Here is a 22657-nt window from a genome sequence, read left to right as displayed (position 1 = left end):
ATACTGAACCATTGAACACGTAATACAGAATTTGGTTATGTAGTTTACGTGAAATTTAACTGGCCCGGCAATTAGTTTTAGTGATATCTCAGCTAAAAATGACATTTACTTGCGGAAATTTAGAGGAACGTATTTCGAAAATCAAAAAATACTTTGGCTTAAATAACTGAAATCTGATCTGATTATTTGAGAGACTTTCAGCCATTCATCTCTTCAGGGTAATGGGGCACCATAAGAGTTGCCCCCAAGTGACTGTGATGTCTGTAAAATTGGATTGATGGGTGCTAGGTTGCAAAAATATCCGTAGAATTCTGGATTTTGACAAATTTCAAATTGAGGTCTTTGAAATTTATCGAATCCCGGAATTCAATGGCACTTAAAATTTTCCAATAAAATATAAATTAAGTTAAAACTATTAAACAGATTTCAATAATTCATTTTTCTTATATATTACACAATAAAATAATTGATTTGAACATCTAGAAAGGGATAATGATTAGTAATATCCATTTAATTAAACTAAAATTTGGGATGATTTTTTTTCTGCTCTATTTGAACACGATTCGCTGTTTTTTCGAAAGATTATATCACAAATCAAAGACAAAATGCAAGCAAATGGAGTACTAAACATTGAATATACCACAGAAATGACCGAGAGGGTGGTACGTAATAGGACAAATCAAGACCAACAATTGAAAAGGCCTCAACTGCATCTTGTAAACAAACCTTGTAAGGCCATTTTGTTGACCGAAGTCCGAAGTCCGTCAACGCAAACCAACAAAATGAACAGGTAGGGGAACTTCTCCTCTACCCTATTGTGTTCTAGGTTTGCGAATGTAGTTTTAGGTTCGCAAGAAAATGGCCTTACAAGGTTTGTTTACAAAATGGAGTTGAGGCCTTTTCAATTGTTGGTCTTGAAATGTACAAAGTTATTCATGGAGTCTATACGCATCACTTGTGATACATGTGAGATGTTTGTGGTTCTCCAAATCGTCCTGGAGTTTTGGTCAGATATTGTACTAAATCAACCAAGACTGTCTGAAGAATCAAACTATATCCAAGTAGATTCATGGAGCCAATATAAACCATGATTTCTCCAAATTGTCCTGGAGTCCGGATGATTTGTTCTACTAGCTCAACCAGATGTTCTAGATTCGATTCCGGGCAATGAGAAAGCGGACTCGCTTGAAAAGGTGCGCACTATGGAAGGCGATATTTACGATCAACATATCGCCTTCAACGAACTTTTCTTCATTTATCGTCAACAGTCGCTTGTCAGCTGGCAAAATAAATGGAGTGAAGGGATTCTCCTTCTCCCTCTCCACATCCATAACATTTTCATCTACTAAACTCGAGAAGAACGCGAGTAAAGAATCGTTAAATTTTATATTGAAGACATTAATAATGTATAACGAAAATTTTAACTTGGCTCTGTAAAGTTTATTCGATTGACCCTGTACAAATAAAGTAATTAACAAAAAAATATAAACTGATATAGTATATCAGGCTGGCCTGGAACAGTATATGTGGTATCTAAATATGCCCAAACAGATTCATGGTGTATTTCTTCATTTATTTGGAAGGCTCAATAGCGTTAGCTTTACGGAGCCAATATTGTTTGTAGTTTAACTAGAATAACTCAATACTATATCTAGATTAATGGTGTTTATGTGCATCATTTACGATCTGGTTCCATGTATATAAGATGCTTTACGTTGTCCAAATCGTCCTGGAGGTCAAATCAAATGATCTACTTAATCAACTACGTCTCAAAAATGCATCCTTAGAATCTAAACTAAATGTTCAAAGATTCTGTGCGCATGATTTGCAATCTATTTCCATGTACATCGGACATTCTGCGTTCTCTAAATCGTCCAAGAGTTCAGGTCAATTTATCAACGAGATCAACCTTTAAACTTTGAACTTTAAACATTGCCTTGTTGCAAAGCTCACCGTTGTGGTCACCGTCAGTTGCCCTCCTATGATTGGCTGTATGAAATTACAGATAATAGATAGCCACTTAATTTTTTGTTGTTTCTAGTGGTTTTAACTATTTAGAAAACAATGAGAAGGGATGTATATCATATAATTTAGGATCTTATATATATATATGAGCTCTGAATGTCAAAATATGAAACCCCCTAATATAGAAGATTCGATTTCTATAAATCCTGAATCAATAGAACTAGATTTTTTTTATTTTTTAACATTGATTTCTCTTCTGTGATCTTGATTTTTAAAATGTTTGAAACATCTAGGAGTTATGTACAGGATTTATTTAGGGTTGTCAAATGAATTTCCTTAAAGGCAACTCAAAATGTCCACAGAGTTCGTCTTAGAACTCTCTCTGGTATTCTCTCTCCATAATACACTAGAAATTTTCTCATGAAGACTCTTTGATTCACTTTACAGTCCCTTAAAATTCATAATTAGGTTCGCTGTATTACCTAGGAAACCCCAAAGAATACTCCTGATATAAACGCTCATCAGTATCTTCTGAAATTGCCTTGGAATTATCTTCGGAATTCCCTTTAAATTAAACTCCTTAAAACTCCTAAGTATTCCTTTGAAATTTACCCCAAAACTTTTTTGGTAATTTCTTGGAAACTTTCCTTAGAATTCAGTAGGAATCAGCCTCAAAATTTTAATTGAAGCCTTTCCAAATTTCCCTTCAAATTCTACTTCTGCTCTTGGAATTCTACTCGCAATAACCATGGAATTCTCCTTACAAATTTCTTAGGCAGAAATTCTCTTTGCAATTACCTTGGAATCCTCGTCAGAATTGGAAATTTCCTTTGATTCCTACTCAAGATACCTTGGGATTATACTCAGAGATACCTTGGAATTATCCTTACGATTCATGTGGAGTCCAACGGAACTCACTTGAAATGCATTTTCAGATATCACTTCAAGTTTTCCTAACAATACTTCCCCTGGAATTTTCCTCTAAATTCCGTTGAAAACATCCCTGCAGTACCTTGGAAATTCTCATCAAATTACTTCATCAAAGTCCATAAGCTAAGAAACTTTTGCAACGTCAATATTTTTTTATCTAATTTGGGTTCTTGGAAAACATTCAATGTCCGATGTCCAGATTCTTAAAATTCATCATTAGGTCCAGGGTTTAAAATATTTGTTTGAAATATGTAGAAATTACCCAACGATTCAGAACCCTAAAAAATTGAAGTTTCAGAATTTATGTGGTTACGTAAGATAAATCCACCCCAGAATTATTATGTTCAAAGTGTATAACGAGGAAATTAAAATGATTCGACATTCTTGAGAAGGTCCTTCGGTGTACTTCAATATATTCTATTATAATTGAAAAAAAAATCGCTTAATGCTTGATGATTCCTAAAAAAACCGTTTTTTCTGGGAAAAATAAAATTCCCTGAGGGTCTCTGGTTTTCTAGTTATTTCCAGGTTTTTCAAGGTAGTAGATACCCTGTAATTGGGATAACTTCTCGTACTCGACAGTTGTCTTTCAAGTTAGGAGCTGTTCATAAACTACGTAGAAAGGTTTTTGGGGTTCTTGACCCCCCTCCCCCTGCGTAGACAATTTTCCATACAATTTTAAAATTTGTATGGGCCGTGGATAATTGTCACCCCCCCCATAAACCGTCTACATAGTTTATGAACATCCCCTTATGAGCAAAATTAGATTATTTTAACATTTGGATTGACAACGGTAGTAATTCGTGTGAACATTCGAAATAAATTGGTGACATTATCAGTTCAAAACAATTAGTTTAAAAGCGTCCTCTGATATTTCCAGCGAAAATATGCCATCATCTTCCAAAACTGACTCCGTAGCAACCAATTTCTTATTGAATATTAATGGTTTCAATTTGGACCAAAGTTTGTTTTCTGAATTCTTGTATCAGTCATATTAGGTTGAAAATCATGGAGCACCATTTGCACGACATTTTTAAAGTTTTAATAAACTTCTCTAGATATTCTTAATTGATCTAGACTACAATACACCTTTTTTAAATTTTCATATCTGTGTGTGGTCCTTTCGAAACGAAATATGCATTAAATCCGTACTTGCGAACGAAAACCAATTTGGCAAAATTGGCTCCATACGGCAAACCCTAGGACTAGGAGTTCTGAAATTTCCCTTCAACCTAATAAGCTCGTTACGGCTGAAAGGGCATTCATTTCCAGACTCAGTATCAGCATCCATTGGCTAAAAAGTAATACTTTACCCAGCAAAACCATCACGTTGTCCATATTATTGCCTCACATTGTGATCCTCCACCGCCAACGGCATGACATTTACTGCCGCTATGGTTCGGCGGGCGCTACTGTTCGACTCAATCTCCCGCAATCGATCAGCTGGGCGTCAACTGTAACGTAATCATTCAATTATACTTTCAAATAAATCGACCCTTTCAACTCCCTCTTTGGATGTCGAAAACTCGACTTTGCCTAGCTGCTGCTGCTGCTGCTATTAAAATGTGCACCAATAATAACAAACGGGATAAACTCGGTTGGTAGGGAGATATTGCAGAAGCAGCGCAGCATCGAAAGCCGTGCAGTAGTAACCTTCGACTTGCTTTTTTTTGCGCGCGCGCTCTTGGGCCTGTTTAATCGAAGAAAATAATATGCGCGGGAATCAAAGTTCAAAGCCCGTTCGCCCGCCAAAGCTTTGGTAATGTGTTTCGAAAATGCCATCTTTTGAGATCTCCTCCTAAATTATACGTCCTCGCTGCGATCGTTGTTCATAAGGTAGTTTCCCTTCAGTCAGTTTGATCCACAGTGGCTGATGGGTTTTCTTCAGTTGCAGCTACTCATGAGCCTGCGTGGTAAATGGCGGGAAGGCCCTCCTACGAGAATGTATAATTATTTTATTATAACCACATTTCAGACCGTTTAGGCACGCGGCGGGGAGAGTGAGAAACCCCAACGCTTACCTCTAATATTTAATGTGAGCTACCCCTTTTGATTCATTCAAGTGACCCGTGCCGACGACCGCGGGCCATAAGCAGCATGAATTACAATTATTGGATATGTTTCGCCCACGGAACCCAATGCCACCGAGTCACCCACACACACATACACATAAATGCTGACTGAGCATACTGGCGCGCTCAACATCAATCGGTTGCAAATCGTAATTTAGTGCAGCTCACTCCACCCTGTCCCCCATGGATGGATGCATGGATGGACAGATCGGATTACCAATTGGAAGAGCCTGCACCTCATTAAACTCGAGCAGAAATTGATTTCTCGATTTTATTTTCTACACAGCCTGGACAAGCAAGACACGACGAGGCACTCGCCATCGACGAGCAAAACGAGATGTTCTAAATTAAAATATCACTTCGGGAATCGTGCCGACATAAATCAGATTCGTTGGATAAGAGAACCTTAGCTCACGGGTCGAGTTCTTCGGCGGGTGAGAATAATTGAATTATTTATTGCTCAGCCAGTCGCCGTATGCTGCGCCGCCGAGTTAGGAAGCGTGAAAATGAAATCGTTAGAAACGAGGTTACTACGGGAGATTCACTCGTTTGGTTGTAGAAGAGCAGCCTCAGCGGAATTTACGAGCTGATGGTTCATAGGTGAAAAATGAGCTGGCTTATTAGCGGAGGCTGGTTTTCTGAGTAGGAGGGTGCCCCCTCCGCTAACGGAGAGGGTTCTAATTCGAAGATGATTGGTTGTGTTTACCTGCGTTGATGGGGCTGCTCGCTACCACCTACGGGTTTCAAGGGATCGTGCTTGCGGGGGGTGTTTCGCAGTGACCCAGTTTTTGGTCGTTAGTTGCAAAATGATGAATCGAGTCATTTGTAGGGTACGAAATGTGGTTCAATGTTTGAGGTAAGCGTTTGATCATGTGGTACAGACGACTTAATTTTTGTACGCGGCTTTCCACGAAGGCGCTGGTTGAAATAGCATTGATTTTGAGCATGAGAAATGAGAGGTAGTCCTCTTGAAAAGTGGGTTGTCTGTGAAGGTATTTACTCAATCTAACCCCCAATAACCGGCAGTGGTATCATGGAAATAATCTGCTTGTAATAATACTTGAAGTGACAGTTGAATGTAGCTTTAGTCCGGGAGTTAGAATGTGATAGCTCTACTGCAGATCCAGTAACTCATTTCAGAATGCCTGGTAATTCACGTTCATTCCAATGTCACTTTATTATATGGATTATGGTACTGCATACACAGTTCCAGCTTTCGAAGGGCGAAGTTTCAAAATCCGGATTGTATTTAGTAGTAATTGGAAATAGGTATTTATATATTTATGTTTATAATTACATAGATCTTATCAAATTCCACCTCAGAATAGTTCACGTTTTCTGCTTTTTAGCCCAGGATTGCATTTTAAATCACACACGAAATTATTGAATAAGTTTCCTGGCGTCCACTAGTTGAGAAGTTTTACGTAAATTTGCACTTAACAAGCAGTAAAAACAAAACACGTCAATTTCAATGCACGGCCTACCTCGATCTTCTTACCTATGTATTTTGAAATTTATCACAATATTTACATAGCATAGATCTTGAAATCTTACTAGTATATTATATTTAGGATCATATTAAGGATGAACACTGAGAAACTCGAGGCCTCACTATATTATTATTTTATTTAGTAATATTTCTCATAGTCTCAGAGCCTTGAAAATTTATCTAATAACCTGGACAGACTATGGCTTATATCATGTAATATAGGCTGTCTTGCAATGAGCACTCATACATAGGATTTCCAGTGAAAACTAGATGTATGAGTGCTCATTGCAAGACAGCTTATATTACATGATATAAGCCATAGTCTGTCCAGGGTATAAAGCTTGGACCATTTAGAAATGTAACAAACATATCGGGCTATTACAGAATTGATAGAAAATAAAATTTGTCGATTTCAATGATTCCTTACGGATAACAGGGACACTAGGGCACTATTTTGAAGTCAGTGACTAGAAAGTCACTATTTTCAAACGAAAGTCACTTAAGTCACTAATTCCGAATTATTGCAAAAAATGCGAATGATTGCTCATAACCACTAGCGTGCACAGGAATCTTGTTAAGGAGGGGCATTTTTTTCGATGGTGCATTTAATCTGGGGATGGGGAGTACTCCAAAGTGCGTGGTGGATGGTGTTGTCCACCCACCACTGTTTCCCTACTGTTCAATTTAGCTAATTTTATTTATTTTTGCTCCGGTGGTGGTTCATGTTCTTCAATGCAAACTGCTTTCAGACAGCCAATGGACTTTTTTTTCCTCAGAACACATTGGAACTCAAATTCCCCTAAAGTTTCAGAAGAATTTCTCCCTGTATTCTCGAGAAATTCTTCCCAGAATGAGCTTAAAATTATCCTCAGAATTCCCTTGAAATTTTTCTCAACATACTTTTGGAGTTTCATTCAAAATTTGATTCTCTCGGTATTCATTTCGAAATTATCTTGGAACTATCTGCAGGATTCACTTGAAATTATTCTCAAAATTTTCCCCAGGAATCATCCCCAGAAATCTTTTCTTTTTGAACTGGCCTCAGAATTCAATACCCTTGAGGTTCATCTCGGAAGTCAAGTTTGAGTTGTTGTTTTTTTCTACCAGAAATATTCAATAAAGCTTGCCCCTCCAGTCACCAGAACGTTGCAATTTTTGCATCAGGAATTTTCAATTCAGCTTGCCCCTCCATGCAGCAGATTGTTGCAAATCTTACACCAGAAATTTTCAATACAAACTTGCCTCCAGAAAAGTTCAACTGACCAGAACAATGTAAATTTTCCACCGTTAATGTTCAATAAAAGTTGCTTCTCCAATCTTCTGACTGGTGCAGATTTCCTTTTTCTATTTTCCACCAGACATTTTCAATATAGCTTGCTTCTCCTATCATCAGAATGTTGCAGGTTTTCCATCAAATAAAGCTTGCCCCTATTTTCAGATTTTTCATCATAAATTTTCAGTATAGCAGCTTCCCTCCAATCATCAGAATGGTACAACTTTCACACCAGAAATTATTATTAAAGTTTGTTTCTCTATTCAGCAGAAGGAGCAAATTTAAGACCAAAAATTTTCCAAAAAGCTTGCCCATCCGTTCACCAGAACGGTGCAGATTTTCCACCAGAAATTTTCAATATAGCTTAATTTTAAATAAAGCTTGTGCCTTCATTTACCAGACCAGTGTCAGTTTTCCACCAGAAATTTTCTGATCATTTCATTTATCAGAGCGATGCCAATTTTGTACCATAAATTTTCAATAAAGCATGCTTCTCCATTCACCAGAACGGTGGACCAAAAATTGTCAGTGAAGTTTAATTCACCATGCACCTTTTTGGTGCAATTTTCAGGCTTTGGTGCAAATTTTGTACCATAAATTTTCAATGAAGCTTGCATGCATCAGATGCAAACTACCCAAGTAACATTTTAAGTTTTATGAAATACTACAAAGCAACTATAAAACAACATTCATAAAACCCTGGTAAAGGCTATCTTATCATTAATGCATCCACCAAAACCTCATTAAGACTAGAATATGTCTAGTTGGCCCACCCTGAAGAAGGTTCTGAAGGGTGTATTATCGAAGCTCTTCAAGATTGATTTACTGCAAAAGGTTGTATGACGAACGCATTGAGAACCATTTGAAAACTACAACAAAAGCTATTTAGCAACAATAAAAACCCTTTCCGAGCCATTTCCCCTAGCCGCTTACTAAATCCACTAGGAAAGCATCAATCAAGATAGAAAAGGATTTATGAATCCGATCTTAACAAAATAATTAAAATAGAAACTGATGATAAAATACTGATAAAAACTGATAAAAATGGTGTTGAATATCCAAATTTATTACAATAGTTCTCATTATGTGGCCTAGTTTTAAGTGCCTTATTAAATGTCATGTGAAGTGTACATGAAAACATCGAAAAAAAATAGGTCCGCTCTCGTAAAACGTCGATTTGACTAATTATTTTACATTGAATAAAATAAATTATTTTTCAGATCGAGCTAGGCCGAGATTCTTTTTTTTTATGATTTTCGCATTTTAATGTTTGCTCATTGCTAAATTTACCAAAATATAGTTATATCCAAGGAAATATAGATAGAAAATCGAAGATTGTAAAAAAACAAGCAAACTAATTGTAACATGGCGGTGGCATAAAAGTTGATTTTCATGGGTCATTTGTGAAAAAGTTGTTTTGCTTTTAAGAAATCCATAACAAAATCCTTAGGTTGTAAAATGGCTTTTATGAAGAAAACTTGCAGGCTGAATTGTATTTATCTAAAGCCATTTTGCTTGATCTTAACCCGTTCATATTTATGGCAGCATTTATGGAGGCAAAGTTGCCTGCAAAAGTTAAACGTCAAAGTTTGTTTATCTTTCGATAGTTGCGCTGTGAGATTCAGCGTTCTTCCAAGAGATTATCTCCCGATGACTTGGAAGCAGTTACTAAGAAAGTGTTCACAACATTTCGCATTTCGCACACAGCTGTAACCTCGATAATTCCCGAAAAGTTCCTGTTCTTCCGGATGGTTCTGGAAGTGCACCATCAAACGATGCAGAAATGTACAGTTGAATTAATTTTTTCCAAGTGATGACAATACGTTTACGACACCTTTCACCGAATAAAATCGCAGCTATGGATCGGAAACCAACTAGTGTCCGCTAACTGACAGTTTCAGTGGTTTTCTGTCGGTACTGACGCAAGTTATTCCGATCTCCATCTATTCGCAAGGTCTGGAGAAGGCTGGTCTGTTTTCAGGCTGTTTTGACAATGTTTTATGAATTTGAGGACCACGCTCACTTCTCTCTTCTCCACCAGATGCTCAGTCGTTGATTGTACCCGTTCCGCCGGACGTGCTGGTTCTTCTAAAGAACTAAATTTTACTGAAATCGACCTCCCTTCGGTCGTTAGCATCGCTTGAATTTTTTTTCCATCTTCGTTTATCCTTGTCATAAATTTGGTTTTTATTCACTGTGAGGATCCATCCTTAAAATTCAATTTGTAAACAGAGGAGATTTTATGATACACTTTTAAAAGCCTAAAAGGCAACAATATATGCCATTTGCTCTCATTTAAAACTTAATGGTTTTATGATTGCTTTCATAATGATAGAACAGGTTTATAGAGTATTTTATCAAGACATTTATAAAAAAAAGCTAATGAAGTTTATGATTGATTTATAGAACAGTTTTATGGTGGGATTGAGAACAACTTTAAATTTAATTTTAAAACAAGACAGTTTTTGACTTCTCGACAGACTGTAAAAGGTTTTTTAAAACAGCGAAAAGGTGAACTACTAAGCAGGAACGTGTTACACTGCGAAATGCTGTATTTAAACTAAATGGATCATTCATTGCCATTATAAAACCATCATAAATCAGAGTGGATGCCAAATGATTGCAGAATTGTTACTTGGGTATGCACCATGAAAATGAATAAACCTTGCTTTTACATTCACCACAGTGCTGCGAACTTTCCACCAGACATTTTCAGTTAAATGTGCACCTTCAAATTTTTAGCATGATTCAATTTTTCCACGAAAGTTATTCATTTTGATTAGTCCCGATGCCCTTAATGATATTTTTACAAAAAAAAAAATCATTAAAGTTTGTCCCTTCATGCACCTTTGTCGTGCAATTTCAGGCACCATTTCAAAGGAATTTACGCAAGGTTTTCAGTGCCCTTATATTATGAAATGAAGTTATTTTTCCTTCAAATCAAGTTATTTTATATCATAATTTTGTAAATGTGGAAATAAAATACTTATCTATAAAGGGGGGGGGGATTGCCCCACCTTGCCCCACCCTGTGTATGCCAGTGCTCATAACACACAATTATTTTAAGTGTTATGAAAATCGGAGAAGGTCGAGTTTTCCGATACGTCATTTGGTGTTGAACTGCTCAAAAGACTAAACGCTTTGAAAGTATAAAGTTTTGATCTAGTTGGTCTTATTTATGTCTAGCAAATCTGGAATTAATTGCTTCATTTTCTTTAAATTGCTGGAAGGAGGTTGTCTAAAAACTGGTCGGCAATATATTATGATTTTCGGTTGGGTAGACTTAACATTTAACATATATTCCAAGATCCCAAAGTTAGCAGTAGTACCGAGAGTAATGTTTCCCCAGTAATGTAACGCAACATGACATTTCTTAAGTACGGTGACGAGCACTGCGCAAAATTAGCAGTCATTAAATTCATCATGCAACGCAAAACCCGTAATTGGAAGCGCGTGCATTAATTTATTCAATCTGCCACGCGAGTGAAGACCATGAAGCGTCGACGAATGCAACTATGTTGCTGGAAGTAGTTGCCACAGTCAATATGTGCAACTAACCATGTTTGGAATCCCTCCTCCCTCTGCTGTGATTAAGAGGAGATCGAACGGAGATTACACGCAATCGCGTCACGCGTTAAGTAGCCCAAGTGTGTGTTATGACTCGATCCGAAGGGAGCGACTTATTTAATTGCTCTCGGCCGCAAAGTGACAGGTTTCGTTTCACGATTGTGTAATAATTTTAATTCGAGCAACTCGTGGTCGGTCGTGGGAAGATGATGGACCTGCTACAGCTGCTGCTGGTGACTCGGGGTGTAATGTTATTTAAACGATCCGCATAGTAAAAATATGCAATTCGCAAGTGGCACGAAATTTCGAACCGTCGCTGTTTCCGTGACAAGTACCTGCAATTTTCTTAATCAACGTAAATGATATAATCTCCACTTGAGACGCAGTAATTATGGCTCGAAACATCCAAATGCGATTACCTTGGATGACCGCTGCCGTCAACAATTAGCGAGATACGGTTGATATCAAATCACGTGTGTCCTGTTGTTGTTGTTGTTGTTGTTTCTATCAATTCCAATCCGTTCAAACTCCCCTTTTTGAAAGTCAAATCATCTCAAAGTCGGACGGAGGGGCCACTAAACTTATCGTTTTTAGCTGTTCCTGGGAACGTGTTCACCTCTGACAGGTTCACTCGGCCCACTGCATTGCATGGGTTGGCGGCTGGCACAAGTGCTTCAAAGTTTCCATAAATAAAAAATTCAAATTAGCCGACTATAGAGACTGTTGCTGCGTGTTTGATAACAGACATCCACCACAGCCGACTTAACATATTCCCGAAATGGCAAACCGCTGGCTCGCAGCAGTTTGGAATTGCGTTTCTAACACGATTTGCACGATTTGTATTAACGTGCGGGCGCACAAACTCGTGGCCGATTTATGAACTGAACTTCACCAACCCTCCCTCCCACCATTTTCGGATTACAACTTAGTAAGTTCCCTCCCGGTTCGGTTCCGAGCAAGTGAGGGAGACACCTCGATTTACCCGTGCGATTTATTATGCGCGTGTACACCTTTTTGCACGCCTTCCACTCCACCGCACCACCCCATCCCTGGGTTACTGATATTGTGGAAAATCTCTGACATGCTCAAATAGGCACACACCGGGTTCGTTGTTTTATTTCCCTTAATTAGCGGAATTGACAGATTTATTTGCAAACCCCTTGGGTACCTACACGCAAATCTCGAAGGCACAAAACCGACGGTGGAACTGGCCGGAGCCGAAATGACAGGTTGAATTAAATTGTCATTACAGCACATGCGGTTGAATTGGTCAAGTTGGAAGCGGAATAGAGAGATTAGCCTAAGTGGTACATTTGTTTGGCGGTGCAATGTTTGACGCGATTCTATTTGTATCGTTTATTGACTTATGTCTGTTTGTGCCTGCTAACATGTCATGTAAACAGTTTACGTTTGTGTAAAGTGTACTGCAAATTTGGATGTTGAATCATTACCTTTTTCCCCTTGATATTTCCGTTCTTTCTATAAATGTGTGCTACGTTTAGGGGTTAAGGAAGGTAACAAATAAACGTCACCTTAAGAATTCAGATGGTCAGTTTGACCCCAAATTCAAATTGTCTTATCTCAGCGCAGGTTCAACGGATTTTAGAAAAATTCTAATGTATTGTAAAGTAAATTTTATGTACTTTCAGTTTACATTAACAATATTTATTGTAAGGGGCGGATCTCTCATAGGGTCATTGTAAAACTATTCTCATAACGTGGCATACTTTGATATTAGAGATGTTTATATCACGAGATCCCAAACAAATAGGATGTTGCTTCCTTCTGCAAATATATTCAAAATACAAGGTCTTTAAAACTATGGATAGTGTATTACAGAATATACTTACAAAATGGCGCTAAAACGAAAATGATCAAGTATACACATCATATAAAGGTTTCTACAGAACCTGCTTATATAGATGGTTCCCGCCTTCGGCAAAGTTGTTCAGATGGGCAAGATTTATCCTAAAGTAAAGAGTTAAGTTAAAATTTGCTCACAAGGCGGCGCTAGTATGACATTCGTTTTGAATTGCTTGCCCTAACTTAACATATTTACTATATAGAAGGTTCCCGTCTACGGTCAAAGTTGTTCAAATGGACACGACCCATATTATGCTAAAGAGTTCAGCTCATAATGCACTCACCAGGTGGCGCTAGTATGACATTCATTTTTCATTGTTTGCCCTAACTTATCATATGGACTAGATAGAAGGTTTCCGTCTTCCGTAAAGTTGTTCAGATGAACAAGACCAATCTTAAGGTAAATAGTTCAGTTCAGAATTTACTCACCAGCGCCGCCGTGAGAAGAAGAATATTCCTTTATTTAATGTCGGTCTCTGTTTCGCAACCTAGTGCCAATCACCGACGGACATCGATTGCCATCCATTGACACACCTGCGTAGGATATCGCACCCATTCAAACACACATGGGCCGGAACCAACGGCTTTACTTCCCTTTCGAAGGAAGACGTGACCTGAGATTTTTATGCCTCAGAAAAATTCCACCGACCCAATTGAACCCAGCATTGGGGTGATAATGCAGTCGGCGGCGCTAGTGTGACATTCATATTGAATTGTTTACCCTAACTTAACATCTTGCCTAGATAGAAGGTTCCCGTGTTCGGTAAAGTTGTTCAGATGGACAAGACCAATCTTAAGGTAAAGAGTTAAGTTCAATATTTAATCACCAGGCAGCGCTAGTGTGACAATCATTAAGAATTGTTTGTCCTAACTTAACATCTTGACTAGATAGAAGGATCCCGTCTTCAGCAAAATTGTTCAGATGGACAAGACCTATTTTATGGTTAAGAGTTTAGTTCAGGCGGTGGTTGGTGACGTTAATTTGTCATTGTTTGCTCTAACTTAATATATGGACTAGGGTCTGTTCATAAACTACGTAGACAGTTTTTTTGGGATTCTTGACCCCCCCCCCTCCCCTGCGTAGACAATTGTCCATACAAACATTTTAAAATTTGTATGCGCCGTGGATAATTCTCAACCCCCCCTAAACTGTCTACGTAGTTTATGAACAGCCCCCTAGATAGAAGGTCTTCGGCAAAGTTGTATAGATGTACAAGACCAATCTTAAGGTAAAAAGTTCAGTTCAGTATTTAATCTACCTGGCGCTAGTGTGACAATTATTAAGAATTGTTTGTCCTAACTTAAAATCTTGACTAGATAGAAGGATCCTGTCTTCAGCATAATTGTTCATATGGACAAGACCTATTATATGGTTAAGAGTTTAGTTCAGAATTCACTCACCAGGTGGTGCTAGTGTGACGTTCATTTTTTATTGTTTACTCTAACTTAACATCTTGACTAGATAGAAGGATCCCGTCTTCAGCAAAATTGTTCAGATGTAAAATACCTATCCTAAAGTACAGAGTTTGGATCAAAATTCACTCAGCGGCGCTAGTGTGACTTTAATTTTGAAATGTACTGAATTCGTCTCATAAATAAGTGATTCATTTATGGATCATAATTTTCAGTGACTTTAATAAAAATTGTGATTGATTCGATGAAGTCGAGTATTAGTACAAGACACTGAAGAAGTCTACACATTGTAGACGGAATACGCGTATCTGTCAAGGATAAGCAAATAAGGTAGTGGAATTAAATAGAAATTACTAATCTTTCTCTCTCTATTTATACAGGTATTTCACTAAGACTTCCACATTCATCAGGATTTGTGATTAATTGCTGAAAAAAAAATTTATTTCTATGTAAACCTATCTAGTGAATACAAGTATTCTAGAGATTAAGGAATCAAAAATATGTCCAAATGACAAAATGACAAGCGATCAATGAACCGAACGATAACGCTATGTGTGTGAAAGCAACAATGATATAATCTTCTTCCTTTTTTCATGACAAGCAGCCCGAGCGATACAGCTCACTCGGGGCGGTAGAAGGAGACGAGCAAATTATTGGCAAGCTGCTCCACGAAGTAAAGCCGAAGATGATACACGTGTGTTAATGGGATTTTTTTTGTTATGTCTTTTCTCGATTCAGATCAAGCTCATCCGTGTATATTGCAACAAAGCAGGCAAGCAATATATCATCATCCTTCTACCACTCCGATCGATATATGTTACAGAGCGAGTTTGTCATGGTAGTCGTAGCAGCCGTTTTGTCTGTATTGTTGGTTGCTTTATGTGTTTGGATTCGCTGCTAAAGATAATAGAGAGGTTCTAAAACAGTCTAAGCATAATTCGCTGTAATTTTTTCAACTCTTTATTTGTTCCATACTCAAAATAAATTTCATTAAAATTTAACCTTGGTGCTCTAGCTACTACAGTAATTTACCAACCTTAATTGTTATGATATATATCTAAGTGTTTTTACATTGTTCCTGCCTTGACAATTCAGTATTTCAAAACTAAAACTAAATATTACCTAAGTATTAAGGGAATTAACGATTTTTACCTGAAATTATTAATTATTTTGTTGGACATTTGTTCTATAGTCTCAACATTCGAAATTCTATGTACCTTGGTAGTACTGCACCAGAAAGGCAACTTCAAAATCATCTTCAGAATTTTGTTCTGAATCTTTTGAAGTGCTTTTTTCCTGGTAGTGTAACAACTAGACCATATTGGCACAGCGTAAAGCATGGCCGGTCTAAAAACTTGTTTAAATTTTAGAAGTTAATTCGTCAAGCAAAGTTTGGATTTCCAATTTATAACAGGATAGAATTTTTTTATATATTTGTTACATTAGGCTTGAATGCCCTCAATGTGATCTTTAAAAGTTAATTTTTGGTCAAGTATTAATCCAAGATATTTCACTTGGTTTGACCAGGAAATTGGAACTCCGTTCATAGTGACTACTACTAGGTTTCAAAAAGGAAGCTCTAGGCTTATGTGGAAATATTATAAGTTGAGTTTTGGAAGCGTTGGGAGAAATCTTCCATTTTTGTAAATAAGATGCGAAAACATCAAAACTTGTCTGCAGTCTGCTGCAAATAAACACGAAGACTTCTTCCTTTAGCGGAAATGGCTGTGTCATCAGCGAACAAAGATGTGTGGCAGCCCTGAGGCAAATCAGTGAGATTTGAAGTGAAAATATTATACAATATAGGCCCAAGAATGCTACCCTGAGGAACTCCAGCTCTAACAGGTAGTCGATTGGATTTGTAATTTTGATAATTTACCTGTAGAGTTCTGTCAGTTAAATAACGATGAACTAATTCCATAATATAGAGTGGAAAATTAAACTTTTTCAATTTAGCAATCAAACCTTCATGTCAAACAACGTCGAATGCTTTTTCTATGACTAGAAGAGCAACTCCAGTTGAGCAGCCTTCAGATTTGTTTGAACGAATCAAATTGGTAACTCTTAAGAGTTGATGAGTAGTTGAATGCCCATGGCGAAATCCAAACTGCTCATTTGCAAAAATCGAGGTCGTATTGTTGTGAAGCAGTATTCAATTCAAAATTATTGTTTCAAAAAGTTTACTTATTGAAGAAAGCAAACTTATTGGACGGTAGCGAGAAGCTTCAGCTGGATTTTTATCCGGCTTCAAAATTGGAACAACTTTTGCATTTTTCCATTTATCAGGAAAGTATGCCAAATGGAAACATCTGTTAAATAGTTCTGCCAAGAAAGACAACGTACTCTCTGGGAGTTCTTTTTTTTAGGAGGATCAATAAAATTCCATCATCACCGAGAGCTTTCATATTAAAAAAAATTAGTTATAGATCTTAATTAGTCCAAATCAGTCCCCAGGAATCATCAACAATATTTTCCCGAGAGAAAATATTCAGATAATCCCGAACAACCTGATTCTCAATAGGACTAAATTGTAAGACCTAAACTGAAATTATGGGAACTCTCGAATTGGTTAGCAAGTTTCTGAGCTTTTTTCCGAATTTGTGATCAAAATTTTACCACCTTCTTTAAGCGCTGGAATAGGCTTTTGAAGTTTTTAATTTTTTTTGTGAGTTTCCAAAAGGGATTCGAACTCGGGTCTAATTTTGAAACATTATTTAAAAAAAATATCTTCCTCAGGGCAGAGAATCGCTTTTTAATTTGTTTTTGAAAATCCCGCCAGATAACTTTCATGGCAGGATCGCGTGTTCTTTGATATTGTCTCCTACGGACATTTTTAAGACGGATCAAGAGCTGAAGATCGTCGTCTATTATAATTGAATCGAATTTAACCTCGCATTTTGGTACTGAGGCAGCTCTTGCTGCAATCATAGAAGTAGTCAGAGATTCAAGAGCATAATTAATTTCATCTTTGGTTTGCAAAGGAATGTTTGGATCGAAGCTATATTCCATAAATGTTCGATATTGCTCCCAATCAGGTCTATGGTAATTGAAAGTAGAGCTGTTGAGATTAGAAATTAATTCTTGGGATATTTCAAAAGATACTGGAAGGTGATCAGAACCGAAGTCAGCATGGGTAACCAATTGGCTACAAAGTTGACATGAATCAGTTAAGACCAAATCAATAGTTGAGGGATTTCTTGCAGAAGAAAAGCATGTTGGGCTGTTTGGATATTGAATAGTGTAATAACCTGCAGAACAATCATCAAACAGAATATTACCATTGGAATTGCTTTGAGCATTATTCCATGAGCGGTGTTTTGCATTAAAATCACCAATAATGAAGAATTTAGACCTATGACGGGTAAGTTTCTGGAGGTCACCCTTGAGAAAATTCCTTAAGGTTGTTTAGTTCACAAGACTTGAAGTGAACTAAATAAAAAAATCGTGAAAATTGCGTAAATCGCCAGGACGGGATTTCATTTTCATTTTGATTGCTTGGACAGACTCAACTCCAAGTTGTTTAGTCAATTCATCTTTGATCTGATCCAGGGATTCCTCACTGGGAAGACCTTTCAAGACGACCTTGAACAGACGTTCAGTTTTGGTGTCATAAGTAAAACATGTGTTTTGCTTCTCAGTAAGGTACTTGAGAAGACGTTTGAATCCGTACAAGGTTTCAGCCAATACACGGTCAATTTGAAAACTTAAAATGAACGAAGTTCTAAAGTTCCTTGCGAAGAGCATGGAAATCGGAAGTTGTAACAGCAATACGGGAAACCTTTTCCTTTTTGGCATCAAACCGGGAATGTTAATGAAATTTTGCCTAGATGATGAATCATTCTCATCATCCGAAAGCATATCAAATTGATTGATTGCTCAATTGAATTTAATCAGAAGGGGGATCAAGCGATTTCCCTTTTCTTTTGCGCTTAGGCACCATGGCGGCAGAACCAAGATTCTCCAAATCTAATTCCAAGCAGATTACTATAAGAATCCAAAGGATCGAAGACGAATTTTCCAAGTCAATGGCCAAGCAGAATTACCTCGGGTAGGGTCCAAAGAAGGATCGAAGAGGAATAAGAGTCAAACAAGGTAGACATTTTACAGGTTGAGCACTGAAAGTGCTGTCTAAATTTGTTGTAGCTTTAGGTAGCAGTAAGAGCAAATAACAAATGTGCGGATCTAGAAGTGCACGATGCGATGAAATTTGCTATCAGTGTTAACATGAATTTAAGAGCTAGGCGGTAAAAGTTTAAAAATCTGTGGACAATTCAAAAACTGAGAAAATTTATTCCAAACTTGTTTAGAATTATTTCTGTTATTCCCTTTAAATGATAGAAAATAAAATTCAGCATTTCAGAAGCCCAATAAAAAAATACTGACTCCTGTAAATTAATCTAAGTGTGTAGATATGACATCAACTTATTAATTTCTATTGCTCTGTTACTATGTTCTTTCTTCTTCTTCGCATTTCAAGCTTATTGCATATCGCATATTAGCTTATTGCGTGCTCTCAACTTAGTGTTCTAGATGCACTTCCACAGTTATTAATTGAGAGCTTTCGATGCCTGTACCATTTTTGCATTGATATATGGCAAGTCCAATCATACTTCTATGCCCAGGGAAGTCGAGAAATTTTCCAACCCGAAAAATTCCTAGACCGGACCGGGAATCGAACCCAGCCGCCTCCAGCATGGTCTTGCTTTGTAGCCTTTACCGACTGAGCTAAGGGAAGCCATATGTCATATATTTGTTTTTGCTAGTTTAGCTCTGATATCGACCAATCTAATACAAAATTGATATTATCTATATTTGGATTTGAATAGCAAAATTTGCTATTGATTTAATGTTCTCTTCTGTTCGGGGTAACCTATCTGGGACATTTCGAGGAACCATTTCCGGGAAATTTGCCAAAATCACGTTGCCCAGTTCCCAGGAATTTTTAGTAAAAATAGATCACATCGCTCCAGAATTAAATAAGTAGAAAAATTTGAGAAAAAAATTACCGAAATGTCCAAAGGAAATAGAAACTTCCAGCGAGAGATTGAAAATCGTCCAGGTAAGTTGAAAGACAGTATATAAGGATTTTCCCCGAAATTCACAGGAATTTTCGCGGAGGAGTTACAAGAAACATCCGGAGATAGATGAACGATACTTCTAGTGGAAGCTAGAAGGTTTTCCAGGCAAAATTGGGAGAATCTTCCAGAAGAAGTCTAAAGAATCTTCCGACAGAAGCCAGGAAAAAGCCTTCTTGGGAAATCTAAAGACATTTTCAGGGGAAGCCAAAAGGACTTATAAAGGAACTTGGAAGAAATAGCCAGGCAAAGTTTGAAGAAGCTGATGTCAACTTTTCCCAAAATTTCCTTCTAACTTAAACTTAACATGAACTCCAGGCAAATATCAAATGAACCTTCGTGGGAAAGCTGGAAGAGAATTCAGAAAAATCTTCTGGATCAAAATAAACTTCCAAGGGTATCGGGAAAGGTTGAAATAAACCACAACTGTTTTCTAGACCCCTGATAGAACATTTTTATACTAGCTTCACATTAAAAGGGCGCAAGCTTTCATTTGGTGGGTGGTTTTCTTCCAGAGCACAGTATAGACTAACGCCTCTTAAACAAATCATTGAACGAAACAGCAAATTAAGTTTATTTTCGGATCATCTGAAAAGTGTAGAAATGTATTACAGTTGGATCGTTCCGTAATATAAGGAACAATTGCGTAGATATACGATTTTCGACAATCAAACTTCACACAAGCGAATAGTATTGAAATCTAAAGCGAACACATGAGCACTCACAAGCAAGATTGGACCAAAAACAAAAACAAAAAAACAAGCAACACTGTTGTGAAAAGCTCTTCCAGATCGGCATCACGTATCAGATTGCACTGCCACTGGCAATGATGGACCCACCAGATTACGGAATATTTTCCCACGGCGGCGGCGAAAGCAGCGTGGACAAACACAACACGACCAAAATCACAAGCGGCTGGTGGACGCAAATTGCAAGCAAAATCACTTCCAAAAAACAAAAAGCGAAAGTGGCCACCATCAACAACGAGACTTACATCAGCGCAAGGGTCTTCCGGACAGGCGGTGGAAGATGCCACCTGCTAGAACTGAAGTACTCCAGCCAACCACGGCTGCCACTGCTACTGGCCGTGCTGGTCGAGATGGAACTAGAACTCCCGGATCGGCGGCGGCAGTCGAGAATCGAGTCGCCATCGTCCTCGTCGCTGCTGTCCACTTCGTACCGGGGGTGGTTGCCCTGGTAACCATACTTGTTATCATGGGTGGTGAAGGCGGTTGCGGTGGCGTTGTTGTTATGATCGGTGACCCGATAGTCGTAGTGCTCCCGACCGGTGCAACTTCGGTGTTCATGAAGGTAATTGAGGAGTTGAGGGCGGAGTGAAACAGAAAGAAATTGTAGGTTAGATTGTGGAATTCGTGGATTTATGGCAATGGGGGAGGTCGGTCGAGTCGTAAATCAAAGCGAAACAAGATGAGCGAGGACGTCCTTGTTGGCTATGTGCTATTCTGCTAGATTTGGGATTATGGCAATGAAGAGAATTATATTTGGTGTCTCAGCGGTTTCTTTTGCGATTATTCAGTGCCGACACTTGCGGAAGGTCCAAATGGGGGGCCTAATTAAAAACATAAAAGGGGATCTTAAACGGAGGAGGCACGTGCTTGCTGGTTTGGATAAAGATATATGTAAGGTCGACCGTTTGTGGTTCGCTATCTGACCCAAAGTGAATACCAGCCATTAACGGATGGGTCATAAAGATAGCCGTTGGAGAATTAAAAATTAAAGAGGTCAGTTAGGGTGACATCTTATGTCCGTGAAACAAAGAATGGAACAAGAATAGAGTTTGTTAAGTAGTGATTTTTAAGAATCGCAGTAACGAATAATATTTCTATCCCCCCTCTAAGAGGCCCCTTACAGTTCCCAAATCTGAAGAAGATCTTACCCTCTAGGGACCTTAATTAGCAACGCCAGTGCACAGGATTTAAATACATGACTTCAGAATCTACGACATTGAGCTCTGATAGTGTGAGATCGTGGTGAAATAACAACTAACTTTGCTAATGTGGAGAGGATGCATTTTACTCCAACCCACGTGAGATACAATCTCCCTTTTTTAGTTGTTGATGTCTTCTCTGTAAAAGGAAGCCTTTCCCCTCCTCGGGGTCCGCACTCATAGAGCAAGCAAGAAAAAAAGTGAATGTTTCCCTACATTACTGTCCTCCAGACATGATCTCGCGTTTGATCTCCTACACGTTTAAGCTGTTGTTCACAGCTGCTGAGCTGCTAGAAACAAGAAGGAGGTCACTTGCACTTTTATTGGACCTCTTTGTGTTTTTTTTCCTTCTGTTTTTATCTGGCTTTTCTTCCACCTTACCAAACATAGAGCAAGAAGCAGACCCCAGAGAACCCTCTGGAGCAGTTTGGATGATGGAAAGGGTTTTAACGCGTAACCACATATATCAAATGACATCTCCTTCGCTTGATTGTGCCCATTAACGGTAACTTGAAACCTAACTGTATCAACAGGCAACAGCTCTCACTTTGTTAAAAGTGTGAAGAAGTCACACACTCTCACACGACGCTTTAGAGCTTATATAAAACTTAGATTAATCTCATTGCTCTCCGCTTCGTGACCTAAGCGTTCGCCGTCGTCGCATCTGCCGAATTAGGAGGCGATGTGATCGTGTTAATAAAAAGTATACAGGTTCCAAAGTGGGACATCTGATTGTCTTCTCCAGGAACCGATTTGGAACGAAACGGCCAATAGCATTCGGTGATTCCCGAAAGGAAGAGAAGTGAGGTAAGGTCACACTCTAATTTTTCCACTCGATTCGCTTGGAAAGTGAGATGTAAATCGTAAACCTAAATTGCAGCGTCGCAGCGCTCCCCCGCATTAAACAAAACTCGAACTCCACAGTCAAGTAAATGGAACTGACCCCATTCCGCGACTGGCTATAGCGTTCAAATTGATCATCACTTCTAACTGCGCCTGATTTTCACGCCTTCTGCATGGTCGACTGAAAATCGTTTGTTTAATCAAACTCATTCCAAAAAA

At 38.2% G+C, this 22657-nt stretch overlaps 1 protein-coding gene across 3 annotated transcripts in view; it reads right to left on the bottom strand.

Annotated features, from left to right (window-relative positions):
* Shrm (Shroom) overlaps positions 1-22657 on the bottom strand; it is a 574742-nt gene that overhangs the window by 50660 nt on the left and 501425 nt on the right. For 2 of the 3 annotated variants that reach the window (XM_065220703.1, XM_065220702.1), the window contains exon 7: positions 20642-20941. The exons of the other annotated variant lie outside the window; for it this stretch is intronic. In XM_065220703.1, coding sequence (XP_065076775.1) covers positions 20642-20941 — 300 coding nt within the window. The remainder of the gene's footprint in view (positions 1-20641; positions 20942-22657) is intronic. 3 annotated transcript variants of the gene reach the window in all.

This window comes from Ochlerotatus camptorhynchus, unplaced genomic scaffold (assembly GCF_037179485.1).
Source record: "Ochlerotatus camptorhynchus isolate MF236.1 unplaced genomic scaffold, CSIRO-AGI_Acam_v1.1 ptg000131l, whole genome shotgun sequence".
Taxonomy (NCBI): Eukaryota; Metazoa; Arthropoda; class Insecta; order Diptera; family Culicidae; genus Ochlerotatus; species Ochlerotatus camptorhynchus.
Note: the sequence above shows the minus strand (reverse complement) of the source record. Positions and strands in the feature narration are given on the sequence as shown.